Source organism: Erythrolamprus reginae, chromosome 4 (genome assembly GCF_031021105.1).
Source record: "Erythrolamprus reginae isolate rEryReg1 chromosome 4, rEryReg1.hap1, whole genome shotgun sequence".
Lineage (NCBI taxonomy): Eukaryota > Metazoa > Chordata > Lepidosauria > Squamata > Dipsadidae > Erythrolamprus > Erythrolamprus reginae.
In genome coordinates this window covers 127,251,874-127,269,724 of record NC_091953.1, presented here as the reverse complement: position 1 = coordinate 127,269,724, position 17,851 = coordinate 127,251,874, and the positions used below count along the sequence as shown (strand labels likewise).

Here is a 17,851-nt window from a genome sequence, read left to right as displayed (position 1 = left end):
GGACTGTGGCTGTGGGGGAGACATCCACATGCTGCAGGCCTGTTTTGCCCCCTGTGGAATCTGCTGATGAAGGCTCCTCTGACCAAGAAGACATGAGTGACAGGGAGGAGGAGAGGGGGGCAGACAGCTCAGAAGGAGATCAATTATCTAGCTCCTCCTTGGATTCAGAACAAGAGTTAATGATACAGCCACACATGTGGAGAGCGATGCATAGGCAACAACAACTGAGAGATTATTATCAAAGAAAATGAGACCACCCGTGGTTGGGTGGGGCTGTGGTAATTAGTGAGGCTGCCATAAATAGCAGCCTGTGGGTTTGGCCATTGTGGAGGATTATCTGATCATTGTGTTTCATGACTGCTTTACTGACTTTGACCTTTGTGTGCTGATTTTTCCCCACTTTGAAACTAAACCAGAGCAAAGTGTGTGTCACTTTGTGAAAGAAGAAGGACTGTGAATTGCCTCACAGCTGCAAGCTAAGTACCACAGAACTGATAAGGGACTTGTACAAATTACCAGTTTGTTTGGAGACCAGTGCTCTTTGCTATACCAAAAGAGGGCTTAGGTTAAGTGAATTTTCATTATAAAGAACATTGTTTTGAATTTTCAAGCGTGTGTGTGTCTGAAATTTGTACCTGTGAATTTTTGGGAGGAGTCTACCAGAGAGCCCGACAGCACAGTAAATAATTCAGTGACGATGAGAAACCAGTTCTATTGATCTTAGTGGCAAATCTGCCAATTCAGTGTGCACAAGATTGAGTCCATTGACTTTAGAACACAGTGTTGCTTTGTCGCATGCATCACACCTACACAGGTGTACACCAGATGCATTTACTTTACAGATTGGTTTATTGAAATCAAATTTTATGGGGTGCAGAAAGGCGTAATATGTAAGGTGCTTATGTCGTTGTTTAAGCTGCATTAGAAACAGCATTTTTCTTATCAAAAGTTTCCTTGATGTTTTCCTTTATATTGAGAACATCAAAGTTTCTACTTACTGAAGCTTGAAACAAACAGATGGATACTCCAGGAGTAAATCTTCGGCTGCCTTATATATTAACGATATAGCCAAAAATACCAGACAAGGTATTTTTACTTTAGAAGAACTGGCAGTTCTGTGTTAGCAAAAACTTCAGAAGAGATTGATTTAGGGGTAGTGATTTCTGACAGTCTCAAAATGGGTGAACTGTGCGGTCAGGCGGTAGGGAAAGCAAGTAGAATGCTTGGCTGTATAGCTAGAGGTATAACAAGCAGGAAGAGGGAGATTGTGATCCCGTTGTATAGAGCGCTGGTGAGACCCCATTTGGAATACAGTGGTCCCTCGATTTTCGCCGGTTCGAACTTCGTGAAACGGCTATAACACAGTTTTTCAAAAATATTAATTAAAAAATACTTTGCGGTTTTTCCCCCTATACCACGAGTTTTCCCGCCCAACGACCTCATATGTCATTGCCAAACTTTTGTCCACCTTTAATAATTTTTTTAAAATAAACTTTAATAAATAAACATGGTGAGTAATAATCTAAATGGTTGCTAAGGGAATGAGAAATTGCAGTTTAGGGGTTTAAAGTGTTAAGGGAAGGCTTGTGATACTATTCATAGCCAAAAATAGTGTATTTACTTCCGCATCTCTACTTCGCGGAAATTCGACTTTCGCGGGCGGTCTCGGAACACATCCCCTACGAACATCGAGGGAACACTGTACTGTGTTCAGTTCTGGAGACCTCACCTACAAAAATATATTGATAAAATTGAACGGGTCCAAAGACGGGCTACAAAAATAGTGGAAGGTCTTAAGCATAAAACTTATCAGGAAAGACTTCATGAACTCAATCTGTCTAGTCTGGAGGACAGAAGGGAAAGGGGTGGTGGTGACATGATCGAAACATTTAAATATGTTAAAGGGTTAAATAAGGTTCAGGGGGGAAGTGTATTTAATAGGAAAGTAAACACAAGAACAAGGGGACACAATCTGAAGTTAGTTGGGGGAAAGATCAGAAGCAACGTGAGAAAATATTATTTTACTGAAAGAGTAGTAGATGCTTGGAACAAACTTCCAGCAGACGTGGTAGATAAATCCACAGTAATTGAATTTAATTGCCTGGGAGAAACATAGCTCCATCGTAAGATAAAATACAGGAAATAGTATAAGGGCAGACTAGATGGACCGTGAGGTCTTTTTCTGTCGTCAATCTTCTATGTTTCTAACTGTGGAGTGGGGGTTCTTAAACAGATCATGAGAGGAAACTACCAATGCTAAATTATGGTTGTTGATGTCCTCTATACTGGAGGAGAAGCGAGCTACCCAGGGCATCCCTAAGGGACTGTTATTAGCAACCCTTGTAAGCCTCATGAACAGCAAAGAAAAATTCTCTCTCCTGCTATATAAGCTGACATGCATGGCTGTGATCTGACAGACTCATTCCTTGTCATTTCAACAAACCATGAAAAGAAGCTGTTAAGAGAACACCTCCAATCACATTCTTCCTGTAAACCATTCTTACGTCTGATTTTGGTATTATTTACACAAGTTTTCATGCAGATGTTCACATGCATGAAAATTTGTGTACTGTTCCTTTTGTATTTTCATCCCAAATAGAGACATTTTTACATAGATCATCTTCTCCCTATCTTCATTTCTGTATATAATTGGCTCTTGCTGATTGCTACATCACAAGGAAGGATAATTTGTGTTTCCATTTCAATCAGTCAAGAATTAGTCAAAGTTGAACGGGTCCAAAGATGGGCTACAAAAATTGTGGAAGGTCTTAAGCATAAAACTCAATCTGTCTAGTCTGGAGGACAGAAGGAAAATGGGGGACATGATCAAAACATTTAAATATGTTAAAGGGTTAAATAAGGTTCAGGAGGGAAGTGTTTTTAATCGGAAAGTGAACACAAGAACAAGGGGGCACAATCTGAGGTTAGTTGGGGAAAAGATCATAAGCAACGTGAGAAAATATTATTTGACTGAAAGAGTAGTAGATGCTTGGAACAAACATCCAGCAGATGTGGTTGGTAGTGATGGGCGAACCAAACTCGCACAATTCGGGTCTGTAACGAATTTTGCGGTGTTCAGTATGCCGAACACAAACCCAATTTTTTTTCAAAGTTCGGGGTCGTGTTCGGTGTTCGGAGCTTTGATGTCCCCGGCAGGTTGCTAAGGAAGTGATCACCTTGGCGTGCTTAGCAACCTGCCGGTGACATCAAAGCTCTGCCCCCGGAATCTCTTCGTGGGAGGGATTCCCCAGATCCTGCAAAGGAGTAACAAATAAACATTGTTATTTTTATGTGAAAAGATGCCGCAGCAGTGCTGCAAGCCAAGGGCGGTCCTTTCATGCAAAAATAAACATGGGTCCTCATTTTACCCACCTCGGAAGGTTGGAAGGATGAGTCAACCTTGAATTTGGTGAGATTTGAACTTGTGAACTACAGCTAGGAATAAGCAGAAGCAGCTTTAAGTACTGCACTCTAACCACTGTGCCACCAAGGCTCATGATACAAGGCACATGATCCAGTCAACATTTTCACTGCCCCTCAATATCATTTTTGACTTTTACTCCAGCCATACTAATCTCTTTGGACACCAGTTGCCTTAATTACAGTCACAGAACACTTTATTCAAAACCCCAAGCAGGCCATAAGATTATATGTTTCTTTAAGGATCTAGTTTAAAGAACAAGAAGCTAGATAGTACCTGTTGTGGTTAGCTCTGGCCCAGCTTCTACCCCAAGGACTGTGGATGTGGGGAAGACATCCACATGCTGCAGGCCTCCTCTGACCAAGAAGACATGAGTGACAGGGAGGAGGAGAGTGTGGCAGACAGCTCAGAAGGAGATCAATTATCTAGCTCCTCCTTGGATTCAGAACAAGAGTTAATGATACAGCCACACATGAGGAGAGCGATGCATAGGCAACAACAACTGGGAGATTATTATCAAAGAAAATGAGGCCACCTTTGGTTGGGTGGGGCTGTGGTAATTAGTGAGGCTGCTATAAATAGCAGCCTGTGGGCTTGGCCATTGTGGAGGATTATCTGATCATTATGTTTCATGACTGCTTTCCTGACTTTGACTTTTTGTGTGCTGATATTTCCCTGCTTTGAACCTAAACCAGAACAAAGTGTGTTTCACTTTGTGAAAGAAGGACTGTGAATTGCCTCACAGCTGCAAGCTAAGTATCACAGAACTGATAAGGGACTTGTACAAATACCCAGTTTGTTTGGAGACGAGTGCTCCTTGCTATACCAAAAGAGGGCTTAGTTTAAGTGAATTTTCATTATAAAGAACATTGTTTTGAATTTTCAAAAGTGTGTGTGTCTGAAATTTGTACCTGTGAATTTTTGGGAGGATTCTACCAGAGAGCCCGACAGAACAGTGCCTGGGGAAAAAAAAAGTCCATAAATATCTGCAGCTCTAAGAAAAACTCCTTTTTCTTTAAACGATGAAAAGCATCCCTAAAATGACTGTTAGTTTGCTTTTAACCGTGCTACAAGTTTTGCTTTCTGGGATAATAAATAGAATAATGCCTAGCTTAAAAGGGGTAGCTAAAAATGACCCTTGAGCACTATGAAACAATAGCCTATTTATAGATTTCTGCCAGCAATCAATACCACCTTTTGTTTAAGTTAATCCAAAATCGCCTTTAATTGATTAGCTAGAGCTGAAAAGCTGCCAAAATACCAGAGTTTCTTTGCCAGAAGACAGGAAATACACTTATTATTGTTTCATTGCTGTGCTCTGCACTATGATTCCACTGCTTATCCTTAGTTAAGGGAGGGGAAATTGAAGTAGGAGGGAAGTGCATAATGAATGTTTTCATACGGAATTTTTTTTTTTTTTTGGCGAATCAATTATGAAAGAAAACACACGTACACCCACCCACAACTCCACGGGGGAGTGAGAGGTGTTTCAAGGCCACAAAATATAATTTGAGAATTGTTCTCCTTTTCTGAAGCTGTTTAAAGAGCAAACAAAAGAGAAGGATTTTATCAGAGCCAACTAAAGCAAACGGCTGGGTGAATAAGCATAAAACGATAAGAAACACACCACATGTCTGGGCTGGTCTATGACTGGGGTTTCAAATTCGTGGTCATGCCTCAAATGCATCACACATGGTCCACACCGACACCAGGTTTAGCAAAGGGGGGAAAGTCACAATACATCCAGTGAAGGGCTTCACTTACCTTTTCCTACCAGTAGGGGGTTCCCAACGCCAGTGCGGGCATGCCTGACAATGTGCATGAACCCCATGCGAGATTCCAGTTATGCATATACGCCCATAGCAAAATCTTGTGCAAAGACACTTGGATGGATGGTATTTTGGCAATTTTCGCCTTTTTTTTTGCTTCTGCGCATATGAAGAAGCAAAAAAGGGCAAAAAATGCCAAAATCTCACCCATGCAAGCATTCTCGCATGAGATTTTGCTTCGGGTGCATGCTCAGAAGCGAAGTCTCATGCGGGGATGTGCACCTACATGTCGGGCATGTGTCTGCCTGCGCCAAACTTTAGAGCCCACTAAAAGGTGCTAACGGATCGCCAATCCCATTCATACTGGGTGGCGCCTGTCGGTGGATACATCACATCACACCACCATAATGATGCGAGTTTGACACCCCTGCTCTATGGGCTCTCCCACTATTGTCCATTCAGAGGTGCTCTATAAATTTTAGTCATTGACGCATCCTGGAGGCGTCTGTAATATGGTAAACGATTTAGCTTTATTAGATAAATGGTCAAAGCAATGGAAACTGCAGTTTAATGTTTCCAAATGTAAAATGATGCACTTGGTGAAAATGAGTCCTCAATCTGAGTATTGTATTGGCAGTTCTGTGTTAGCAAAAACTTCAGAAGAGAAGGATTTAGGGGTAGTGATTTCTGACATTCTCAAAATGGGTGAGCAGTGTGGTCGGGTGGTAGGAAAAGCAAGTAGGATGCTTGGCTGCATAGCTAGAGGTATAACAAGCAGGAAGAGGGAGATTGTGATCCCGCTATGTAGAGCACTGGTGAGACCCCATTTGGAATACTGTGTTCAGTTCTGGGGACCTCACCTACAAAAAGATATTGACAAAATTGAACGGGTCCGAAGACAGGCTACAAGAATGGTGGAAGGTCTTAAGCATAAAACTTATCAGGAAAGACTTAATGAACTCAATCTGTATAGTCTGGAGGACAGAAGGAGAAGGTAGTAATACACTAGAGGTATTTTTGCCTCTTCTCAAGAACCATTTTCCACTTACAAACCTGAGCTTCCGAAACTGTAACCGGAAAAGGTGGGGAGAAGCCTCCATGGAGCCTCTCTAGGAATCTCCTGGGAGGAAACAGGGCCAGAAAAGGTGGGGAGAAGCCTCTGGGGGGCCTCTCTAGGAATTACCTGGGAGGAAACAGCCAGAAAAGGTGGGGAGAAGCTTCCATGGAGCCTCTCTAGGAATCTACTGGGAGGAAACAAGGCCGGAAAAGGCAGGGAGAAGCCTCCGTGGGGCCTCTCTAGGAATATCCTGGGAGGAAAAAGGGCTGGAAAAGGTGGGGACAAGCCTCTGTGAGGCCTCTCTAGGATTCTCCTAAGAGGAAACAGGGCCTCAAACCTCCCTGTGGTTTTCCCAATCGCACACATTATTTGTTTTTACATTGATTCCTATGGGAAAAAATGCTTCTTCTTACAAACTTTTCTACTTAAGACCCTGGTCACGGAATGAATTCAATTCATAAGTAGAGGTACCACTGTAATTGTAACAAATAGTAACAAAAGTAACCAATAGCCAAGTACCAAACCCCAATGTTAGTAAAACGTTTAATGGAAGAAGTGCGCCACAATATATTCAAGACTGTTTCTTCTCCTCTGAAACATTTGACTCATGAAATGTTCTTCCTTCACTTTGACAAGCTTTCCGAACCCACTCCATTTTTTCAGAATCAAAAGATTAATGACTCTTTGTAAATAGGCAGCTGTCCTATCACCTTCTGACTTATATACAGCCAAGAGGAATAACATTTATGTTTCATTACTTGCATAGTGAATATATTTATGACAAACAGTACATGTAAGCTGTTTAACCTCCTAGATGATCATCGTCTTGCTAATGTCAAAAGAGAAGGATGGAGAAATTTGATGGTCTCGTTATGCAACCGGCAAACTTTCTGGACCCTGTAAATTTTTCTGATGCACGATAAGTTGCTCATTTCTTATTTTTATATATCTTTTCCTCTAAGCAGCACAATTACGTTCACTGTTCATTCTTGTTGGAACTAGAAGGTCTTGAATATCAAGTTTTATCTCGATAAGTATTGGGAGATTAAAAACATCTTCCTTGTACATCATTTAAGTAACAAACTAATGTGACCAACTCAAAATTCCAGAGGGTCAGAAGATGACATGAACCTGGTGTGCGGAGCATATATCTGAGTTGTATGAGTCCTCTGATTTTTTTAAAATTTATTTGCAGTTGTCACCTTCAGATGCTACCTACGTGAGCAATATAAAACCAAGCTTAGAGAAATTTTACGACTCAATGAATTTACCTCTATCTTGTTCTAGATCAAACCTGTTTCCATCCTGTCGCATGTATTTGGTTTGGAATGGGACCACATAACAAATATTTTAAAAACTGAGTTCATATTATTTGAATATTCCTACTTCCTCCTAGAATATCAGGGCAGGAAAAACCTCTGCATATGTCTTCCAGAAATTATATGCCTGGTGGGTTTTTGGTTAACAAGAACAACAACATAAAAAAAAGATGAAAAAAAAAGCAGGAAGAGGGAGATTATGATCCCGCTATATAGAGTGCTGGCGAGACCACATTTGGAATACTGTGTCCAGTTCTGGAGACCTCACCTACAAAAAGATATTGACAAAATTGAACGGGTCCAAAGACGGGCTACAAGAATGGTGGAAGGTCTTAAGCATAAAACGTATCAGGAAAGACTTAATGAACTCAATCTGTATAGTCTGGAGGACAGAAGGAAAAGGGGGGACATGATCGAAACATTTAAATATGTTAAAGGGTTAAATAAGGTCCAGGAGGGAAGTGTTTTTAATAGGAAAGTGAACACAGGAACAAGGGGACACAATCTGAGGTTAGTTCGGGGAAAGATCAAAAGCAACATGAGAAAATATTATTTTACTGAAAGAGTAGTAGATCCTTGGAACAAACTTCCAGCAGACGTGGTAGATAAATCCACAGTAACTGAATTTAAGCATGCCTGGGATAAACATATATCCATCCTAAGATAAAATACAGAAAATAGTATAAGGGCAGACTAGGTGGACCATGAGGTCTTTTTCTGCCGTCAGACTTCTATGTTTCTATGAATTGGACAAACTGATGGGCAAATTCAATGAAACTGAGATGCTGATAGGCACAACGTTAAATTAAGTTAATCTCATTCACTCAGGGCAAGGTGGTTTGTACAGAGAGCTAATATATTTGAAGCAATGATGAGTCAGCGAATCATCTACCACCTTTCTGGCTGATGTCATTGACATCACACCTGGTAAAATAACTCATGGTCAATTCTCTAATGTGTCTCCTGATGTGTGGAGAAGAGACAGATTATCTATTCTTTTATTATTATTATTATTATTATTATTATTATTATTATTATTATTACTATTATTATTATTACTATTATTATTATTACTATTACTATTACTATTATTATTACTATTACTATTACTATTATTATTATTATTATTATTATTATTATTAATGCCCATTTAATCATTGTGTTGCTTATTGTCTTTCTGAATATTTTCCCATCCCAATTAGCACAATATCTCACAAGAATTACAAACCAAGGTTTAATACAAAAAGACCGTAAGTGATAGATTTACAGGGATTGGCTTTAAAAAGCAAATGGAAACACAACACTGGTTAATCATTATAGATTGTCTTTGAAGAATTTACCTTCCTTTCAAATTGAAAATAAATGCTTTGTGTGCTCTTGTCTCCATGTTATTTATTATTCATATTAACATCCTTGGCCCAGGGATAAATAGGCCAATATAAATAGAATTTTTAGAATGTATGAGCTGTTTGTGCAATTTTTGCTTTCTCTATATTTATATATTAAACTATGAATAACTGTAATGATGGTGAAATCTACTCAGGGACAGGATAACAGTTCAGGAGTTAAATTCTGAGTGTTCTAGTTTCTTTTGCTTGTTTCAAAAACTGGAAAATTATGAAGCATTCCAGCCTTGAAAATTATCTAGTTAAAGACAGATTTCAAAACGGAAAATGTGTGGCTCAGATAACCTAAAACATTGTCCATTTATGTTTACCATGCCGAGTGAAATTCTTCATCGTCCCAGATTAATTGTTCTTCTAATTGCATTATATAAACTGGAATGACCTGCTAATTTAAAGGGAAATCTATCAAGCAAAATGTTTTTTTTTTCTCTTCTGGAAAAAAAAAAAAGCCCGTCCAGAATGAAGCTGACCTTGAATGAACTTGTTTTGATGTGGCCCAGATGGCAGGGTTGCATGCTTGAATAGCAGGCTAAAGTAGAGGAAAAACTAATATACTGCGATCTAGATTTATGGCCTTTTGAAAATTCCTACCTTGTATTGTCCTCTCAGCATCTGTTCGGCTCCCGCTGCGGTCAGCTTCTATCTCTGGGGTCAGAGCATCTAAAACGCACAGAAAGGTAGAGCTGACACATATTTCACTCGGATCTTAAAGGGCTCTTCTTACAACCTGTTGCCACTTCTGAATCACGGCACCATCAACCTTTGCCGCCGTGTTGAATATTGAACAAAAAAGAAACAGGGGCCAGACCCATAATTTTGTCGGGAAAAAGATTGTTGGGAAGGAATCGGGAGAGAACAGAGAGAGGCATGGCCAAGCTGATCATTTGTGTATGTTTTCTTTTTTAATAAGGGTTTTCTAAAATGATTTTTAATTATTAGATTTGTTTTATATTGTGTTATTATTGTTGTGAAGCGCCCCGAGTCTACGGAGAGGGGCGACATACAAATCTAATAAATTGAATTGAAATTGAATGATATATGAGATAAGGAGAGACAATTGGACAGGGGATGAAAGGCACACTAGTACACTTATGTACGCCCCTTACTGACCTCTTGGGCGTCCTCCTCGATCCACAGCTCACATTAGAGAAACACCTTTCAGCTGTGGCGAGGGGGGGCGTTCGCCCAGGTTCACCTTGTGCACCAGTTGCGACCCTACTTGGACCGGGAGTCATTGCTCACAGTCACTCATGCCCTAATCACCTCGAGGCTCGACTACTGTAACGCTCTGTACATGGGGCTACCTTTGAAGAGAGTTTGGAAACTTCAGATCGTGCAGAATGCAGCTGTGAGAGCAATCATGGGCTTTCCAAATATGCCCATGTTACACCAGGACTCCGCAGTCTGCATTGGTTGCCGATCAGTTTCCGGTCACAATTCAAAGTGTTGGTTATGACCTATAAAGCCCTTCATTGCACCGGACCAGGGTATCTACGAGACCGCCTTCTGCTGCACGAATCCCAGTGACCGGTTAGGTACCACAGAGTGGGCCTTCTCCGGGTCCCGTCAACAAAACAATGTCGCTTGGCGGGGCCCAAGGGAAAGGCCTTTTCTGTGATGGCCCCGACCCTCTGGAATCAACTCCCCCCAGAGATTAGAATTGCCCCCACCCTCCTTGCCTTTCGTAAGCTCCTGAAAACCCACCTCTGTCGTCAGGCATGGGGGAATTGAGACATTCTTTCCCCCTAAGCCTTTATAATTTATGCATGGTATGTTAGTTTGTATGGATGTTTAGTTTTTATAATAAGGGTTTTTTAGTTGTTTTTAGTATTGGATTTGCATGATATTTTTTATTACTCTTGTTAGCCGCCCCGAGTCTACAGAAAGGGGCGGCATACAAATCCAATAAATAATAATAATAATAAAATAATATTATTGTTGTGAAGCGCCCCGAGTCTATGGAGAGGGGCGGCATACAAATCTAATAAATTGAATTGAAATTGAATGATATATGAGATAAGGAGAGACAATTGGACAGGGGACGAAAGGCACACTAGTGCACTTATGTACGCCCCTTACTGGACTCTTAGGAACCTGGAGAGGTAAATCTTGGATAGTCTAAGGGAGAAATGTTGGGGGTTAGGGGCTGACACTGCTGAGTCCGGTAATGAGTTCCACGCTTCGACTTACTTACTCAGAATCTCTTCATGGACTTCTAAGGAGATACAGCTGAATTGTCACCTTCTGTCCCTATTGTTATTTATTTATGAATAATAAAACTCTAATTTTTTTTTTATTTAGACAAGTTAGAAGTTAGAAGACACCTTCTAGTCCTATGATGGAGAATCTATGGCAGGCATGCCACAAGTAGCACGTGGCGCCATATCAGAGGGCACACAAAACTTTTTGCCCCGTGTCAGCTCCAGCATCCATGCATGAACTGACCAGCTGATTTTTGGCCTTGGAAAAGTCTGTTTCATCCTCCAGACGCTTCAGAAAAGCTTCACTGAAGCCCCAGAGGCAAAAAAGTCACCCAACGGACAAACCGGAAGTTCAGAAAAACATACTTCTGGTTTGCTGTTGTGTTGTTTTTTTGCACTCCGAGGGGTTCAGGGAAGCTTTCTGAAGCTCTGGAGTGCAAAAACCTGTACAACGGCAAACCAGAAGTGAGTTTTTCTGAATTTCCAGTTTGTCCATTTGGGCAATTTCTTCACATACCAGGCCCGTACCCATGCGTGAGGAAAGCATGGGGGGTTTTCACATATGGGGTGGAGGGAAAGGTTGTGGGCACATGCACAAATGCTAGCACACCCACACACCAATTTGGCACGTGAACCAAAAAAGATTTGCCATCATTATTCTAGCCCAATCTCCTGCTGAAACATGAACCTCCTATATCGTAGTGTCAAACTCAAGGCCCAAAGGCCAGATCTGACCAACGGGAGGCTTAGTCTGATCCAGGGGCCTGTCCTGGAAACAGTGAAGGACCAGCCAGTGGTGGCCCCTGCCAGGAAAAATGGAACTTGGTAGGGAATGGTGACTCTCCAAGGCCCTTGTGGCTGAAAACCGAGTCTTGATGAGGTACATTGAGCTGGTCATGCTCCTTGGCCATGCCCCTGGGGTCAAACACAGCCCTGATGTGGCCCTCAGTTAAATCATATTGGAAAGCTCTACCCTAAACCATTCAGAAAAATGGTCATCCGATCTCTTTTTAAAAGCTTCCAGTTTTACATATAGACAGTCAGCATTCCAAATAGCATCCGAATTTAAATCAAAGTCCAAGGCATGGCCTTCCTCCAAGTTACGATTTATTAACGGAGCTATGTTGGCACATCTGGGAGAAACCCCAATCTGAAGTCCTTGGGTTTCTCCACCCAGTTTAAAATTCATTCCCTTGTTCCCACACCCACACGATCATCCAGTGGCCCAGTCTGGTTCTGCCAACATGTCCAGTCCTCCCATCAACTTCTGGGCAGGTGCTGAACAAAGGATGACCTTGAGACTCTCGAAGGAATTTGTTATGGCTACAACTCTACAGCCTTCATGCAGGCCGCCCCTGCCGAATTCCCACAGCACTAATACATTCTACATTCTAATATACGTGGCAGGCCAAAGTCACCAAATCAAGCGATAGCTTCGGCCTGACACAGACATTCAATCAGCAAAAGGCATGAAGTGTCATTTCCCCAAAGAGGATGGTGGTTTGTTGGTCTTCCCGGCAATTAAAGCGGTTGTGATGCTTTCAATAAAACCACTTGAACCCAGTGTCAGCCACACAGAGAAGAAATCTTACCGTTTAGGACCCTGAGGTTATCGGTGGAAGCTGCTTGCTTTAGCGCTTGCTCGGCCTGCTCACGCCGCTTGGTTTCGAATTCAAGCGCTTCCTGTAATTTCCTCTTGGCCTTCTTTTCCTTCTTTAACCTTTTCTGAATTATTGCTGGTGTGTGTGTAGGGGGTCGGGAGGGGAACAAAAACAAAATCGATTCAAGTTCAACTTGGCTCTAACATGTTATTTATTTTAGGCCTCGTGAGTAGTGATGGGCGAACCGAACCCGCACAATTCGGATCCGTACCAAATTTTGCAGTGTTCGGTATGCCAAACACGAACTCAAAATGTTTTGAAACTTTGGGCAAAGTTCGGGGTCGCGTTTGGCGTTTGGAGCTTTGACGTCACTGGCAGGTTGCTAAGGATGCCAAGGTGATCACTTCCTGGATTCCATGGAATCCAGGAAGTGATCACCTTGGCGTCCTTAGCAACCTGCCAGTGACATCAAGGCTCCGCCCCTGGAATCTCTTTGTGGGAGGGATTCCCCAGCTCCTTCAAAGGGAGGTCTTCGCGTAAAAATAATCATTGTTATTTTTACATGAAAGGACACCGCAGCGGCGCTGCAAGCAAAGGGCGGTCCTTTCACGTAAAAATAAACATGTTTATTTTTATGTGAAAGGACCGCCCTTTGCTTGCAGCGCCGCTGCGGTGTCCTTTCATGTAAAAATAACAATGTTTATTTTTACGCAAAGACCTCCCTTTGAAGGAGCTGGGGAATCCCTCCCATTGAATCTCAGTAGGCTCAAGATTGACTCAGCCTTCCATCCTTACAAGGCCAGTAAATTGAGAATCCCAGATTGTTGGGTGCAATATGATGACTCTCTGTAAACTGCTTACAGAGGGCTGCCTGTAAAGCACTATGAAGCAGTATATAAGTCTAAATGCTAATAACATCCACAGGTATATTATCTGTTGTTGCTGGCATTCTTTCAATCCACATATGAAAAATAATTTGACACCCCATCTAGTACTATCATCAACACTCTTGAGTACAGAAACTATGCAAGATTACACCTTGATGTTTTGAGACAGCTAGGTAAAACTACGGTAATAGGCAAGGGCGTTATTTTCTTTTTGTTACCTCTGTTCTTCTGCTCCACCGCTAACTGTTTTTCAAGTGTTTCTCTCAGTTCTCGTTCCCTGAAGAGTTCCATTTTGAGCTCTGTCTTTTCGAGCTGTACTTGCTTCTCTTGAGCTCGCGCATTGTCAATGGCAACTTTTAAGAGCCCCTGATGGAAGAGAATGGAGAACACAGTCAGCCTTTGAACTAGGAAACAATGGGATTTGATTATTTAAGGACAATTTTAGGCAGTCACTTGTCACTCTGCAACAGTCTTGAAGTTGCGTAGAAGACCTTTGCTTTCGTCGACTATATAATAATTGAAAGATAGTCAGAGCCTTTCCAAACAAACTCTCCTTGATTAAATTAACGGCAGGGTTAATCATGACTTCATGCTAGTTTCGGTGGGACTTAGGTTTGATGGACTTGATCAAGCCTTGAAAGGAAAAGGATAAGTGACATTCTAGAAGTCATTATGCGCACTGGAATTCTCATGTGTAGATGAACCTGTTTGATTGAATTATGGATGAGTTCAGCTCAGGTTTACTGCCCTGCATCTATAAAATAAAGATTATTTGAAAGAGGAAGCAGGTGATGAATTATGCTCTACTTTAAAAAGGAGACTTAATTATGTAGACGGCATGACATCATACAGGTCCAAATGAGGGAAGAATAACGTCTTTCTGTCCTTGTTCTAAGGTGAACACTGTGTAAGGCAGAGAATTACAAGGCAGAGTCCACCAGATCGAATCCCAGTAAGGAAGGGTGTGGCTAGCTGATGAGGCCAGAACAAGGCCGAAATGGGACCATCCTAGTCTCCTTTAATTTTAAAATTCCAGCTAAAAAAACATTTGACACATACAGAATATAGTTGTCGGCTATAAATAAATTAACTGCCTTGAAATGGTCCTGGGTTGAGCCTAGAGGCAAAAAGGAGCTGTGACGTTCCTTCAATATACCAGGGTGATCTGACATAAAAAAAACCAAACATATCTATATATCTATATATATATATATAAATAATTTTTTCAACTGGCCACATCTCCATTGAATAGTGTGTGTGTGTGTACATACAGTGGTACCTCTATTTATGAACTAAGTTTGTTCTGTGACCAGGTTTTAAATAGAAAAAAGCAATTTTTCCCATAGGAATCAATGTAAAAGCAAAAAATGCATGTTATTGGGAAAACCACAGGGAGGGTGGAGGCCCTGTTTCTTCCCAGGAGGGATGCCCCACCTCCAGACTTCCGTTGCCAGCCGAAGTGCCCATTTTCATGCTGGTAGGATTCCCCTGAGGCTCCCCTCCATGGTAAACCCCACCTCCAGATTTTGTGATGCTGCAGGGGAATCCCAGCAGGGGAATCCCACCAGCACGAAAATGGGCGCTTCAGCTGGCAACATAAGTCCGGAGATGGGGTTTCCCTGTGAGGGAAGCCTCAGCGAAACCGCAGAGGTGGGAAACCCCACCTCCGGACTTCTGTTGCCAGCCGAAGTGCCAATTTTCATGCTGGTGGGATTCCCCTGCTGGGATTCCCCTGCAGCATCACAAAATCCAGAGGTGGGGTTCACCATGGAGGGGAGCCTCAGGGGAATCCTACCAACACGAAAACGGGTGCTTCGGCTGGCAACGGAAGTCTGGAGGTGGGGCATCCCATCGGCGGCAGCAGGTTCCAGCCGAAGGGAGCCTGGGGAGGGCAAAACACGAGCCTACTGGGCCCACCTGAAGTGGGGAAACATGCCATTTCTGGCCTCTAGAGGGCCTCCATGGGGCAGGGGGAACTGTTTTTGCCCTCCCCAAGCACTGAATTATGGTTGTGGGCACTCGCACATGTGTGATAGCGTCACCCACACTCTTTCGTCACCTGAGGAAAAGAAAGTTTGCCATCACTGCAGTAGAGTATTCCTCCAGTTCAAATGTAAGGTTAGATTTTTAAAAATACGTTGTATTAACACCCCAACAAAACCCATCTCCTGTGGTGAGGTGTCAGGAGAGAAGTTAAAATTCACAAGCACACCTTCCTTTCATTTGGGTGATCCCTCCTCTTTGAACCATAGAAACGAGCTGCTATGGCAACTGCCATCTTCTTCTTTTTTTTTCCAAACGGCACATTCATGTACATGTTTCTTCTTCATCAGGAACAAACAATTAGTAACAAATGAAAGAGATCATTACATCAAGTGCCCTTTTAGATCACCCCAATTAAAACTTTAGTTTAGCTGTATTTTAATTCTAACATACCAAATTCTAATTTTCTGCTCTGATTGCTCTTGTTGACTTATCTTTAAAAGATGTATTCGCAGCGCAAAGCCTAGAGATTTATTTAGCAACATGCCAATGTTGGCACCACTTAACGTGTTGATTGGTTGTATTATCAGTAGCAATGGAAAATAAATTACTATTAAACTATTATTGTCCTTGGCTGACAAAACACAATATTTTGTTGTTCTTTAAATATGAAACAATCATGGATAAACATGGAGAAAAATGCTAAGCTGAAAGCACAATGGGGTAATTTTTATCTTAAGCACCTTCACAAAGCATGAAGCTCTAAAAGGACACTGAACATTTTCAACTGGGCTGAAGACTATCTTGTCTTCTCTCTGTGTGTGTTATTCCCTGAAACAATTAATTCTAATGTGATTTATGGAAAGGCTGTTCATTATGGCTGGGAAAAAGGATGGGTTTTTTTTTGGCTCAGCAACCCACTAGGGACCACTTAGAAACCTACAGAAAATGAACTTTCATATTTTGAAGTTGCATCCAACACCTTCATCAGGGATGCCAAGAGAGACGCCAGGCTGATGCCAACATGAAAGCATCTGGTCCTGCCAATGAAAATCCAATGTGATGTACTTGGAAAGAACGGAATTCTTTGACATTGTGTCTGGATGAGCAAATTCAATGCTGTGGCAATGAATATCTGAACTGAGTTTGTACGAGGGTCGCCCAGAAAGCAATGCACCACATTTTTATTCTTCAACAATTATTTATTTAACACAATGAAGCTTACACACAAGAAAGAATGATGTTTCTTCTACACTCCCTATTTTTCCACGTAATCTATGGCCTTCCTCCAGCGAGACACAAGGGCATGTATTCATAAGAACATAAGAAGAGCCATGCTGAATCAGGCCAAAGACCAGCGACTCCAGCATCCCACCAATTGCACATGGGGATCTTGAGTAGAAAGAGAAGGCAAAACCCTCCCTTTCCCTCGACTCCCAACAAATGGTACTCAAGGGAATCCTGCCTGCCTCAATCAACATAGAGGCGGCACTTGGACATCCATTTCAATAACCACTGATACACTTGGCATCCATGAATCTGTCTAATCCTGCCTTGAAGCTATCAAGGCTGACAGCTGTCACAACCTCTTCTGGAACTGAATTCCCTAAACCAATGACCCTCTGGGTGAAGAAATATTTCCCTTGATTTGTCCTTGCTTTCTTACCTATGAGCTTTAGGGAGTGCCCCCTCGTCCTAGTATTGTGTGATGGAGAAAATATTTTTTTCTCTATCCGCCTTTTCTATCCCATGCATGATTTTATACACTTTGATCAAGTCACCCCTTAAACACCATCTTTCAAGGCTGAAGAGACCAAGGCGTTGCAACCTGCTTTCATAAGGGAGGTGCTCCATGTAATAAATATTCCCATCAGTATGACTCCTTGTTCTGGTCACGAAGCCATTTCTGCACTTTAATGGCTTCACCCCTTGTGCCCAGTGACTAACCGTACTTCTGTCGACTGCAGATTCTCCATAAACTGTACACAAACATTTGTGAATGTTCCCAACAGTTTCTTTCTCTGAAGTGAGAAATTCAATGACAACGCGCTGCTTGTAACATACATCACTTACAGACGCGGTTTCAAAACACTGCTACAGTTATACTATCTGTCCGAAGAAATGCAAAATTTACACGTGCACTTCTGACAATTCAAATAATATATATCTAAAATTTTGCATTTGCACCATTACTGTAGGCTGAGAAA

The 17,851-nt window shown here is 41.8% G+C and overlaps 1 protein-coding gene across 1 annotated transcript in view; it reads right to left on the bottom strand.

Moving 5' to 3' along the window:
• Window positions 1-17,851, bottom strand: part of DACH1 (dachshund family transcription factor 1) — a 446,425-nt gene that overhangs the window by 19,178 nt on the left and 409,396 nt on the right. Inside the window, exons 8-10 of the mRNA XM_070751360.1 lie at window positions 13,880-14,027; window positions 12,766-12,909; window positions 9,564-9,632 (exon numbers count right to left, since the gene is read on the bottom strand). Of these exons, the coding sequence (XP_070607461.1) occupies window positions 9,564-9,632; window positions 12,766-12,909; window positions 13,880-14,027 (361 nt within the window). The remainder of the gene's footprint in view (window positions 1-9,563; window positions 9,633-12,765; window positions 12,910-13,879; window positions 14,028-17,851) is intronic.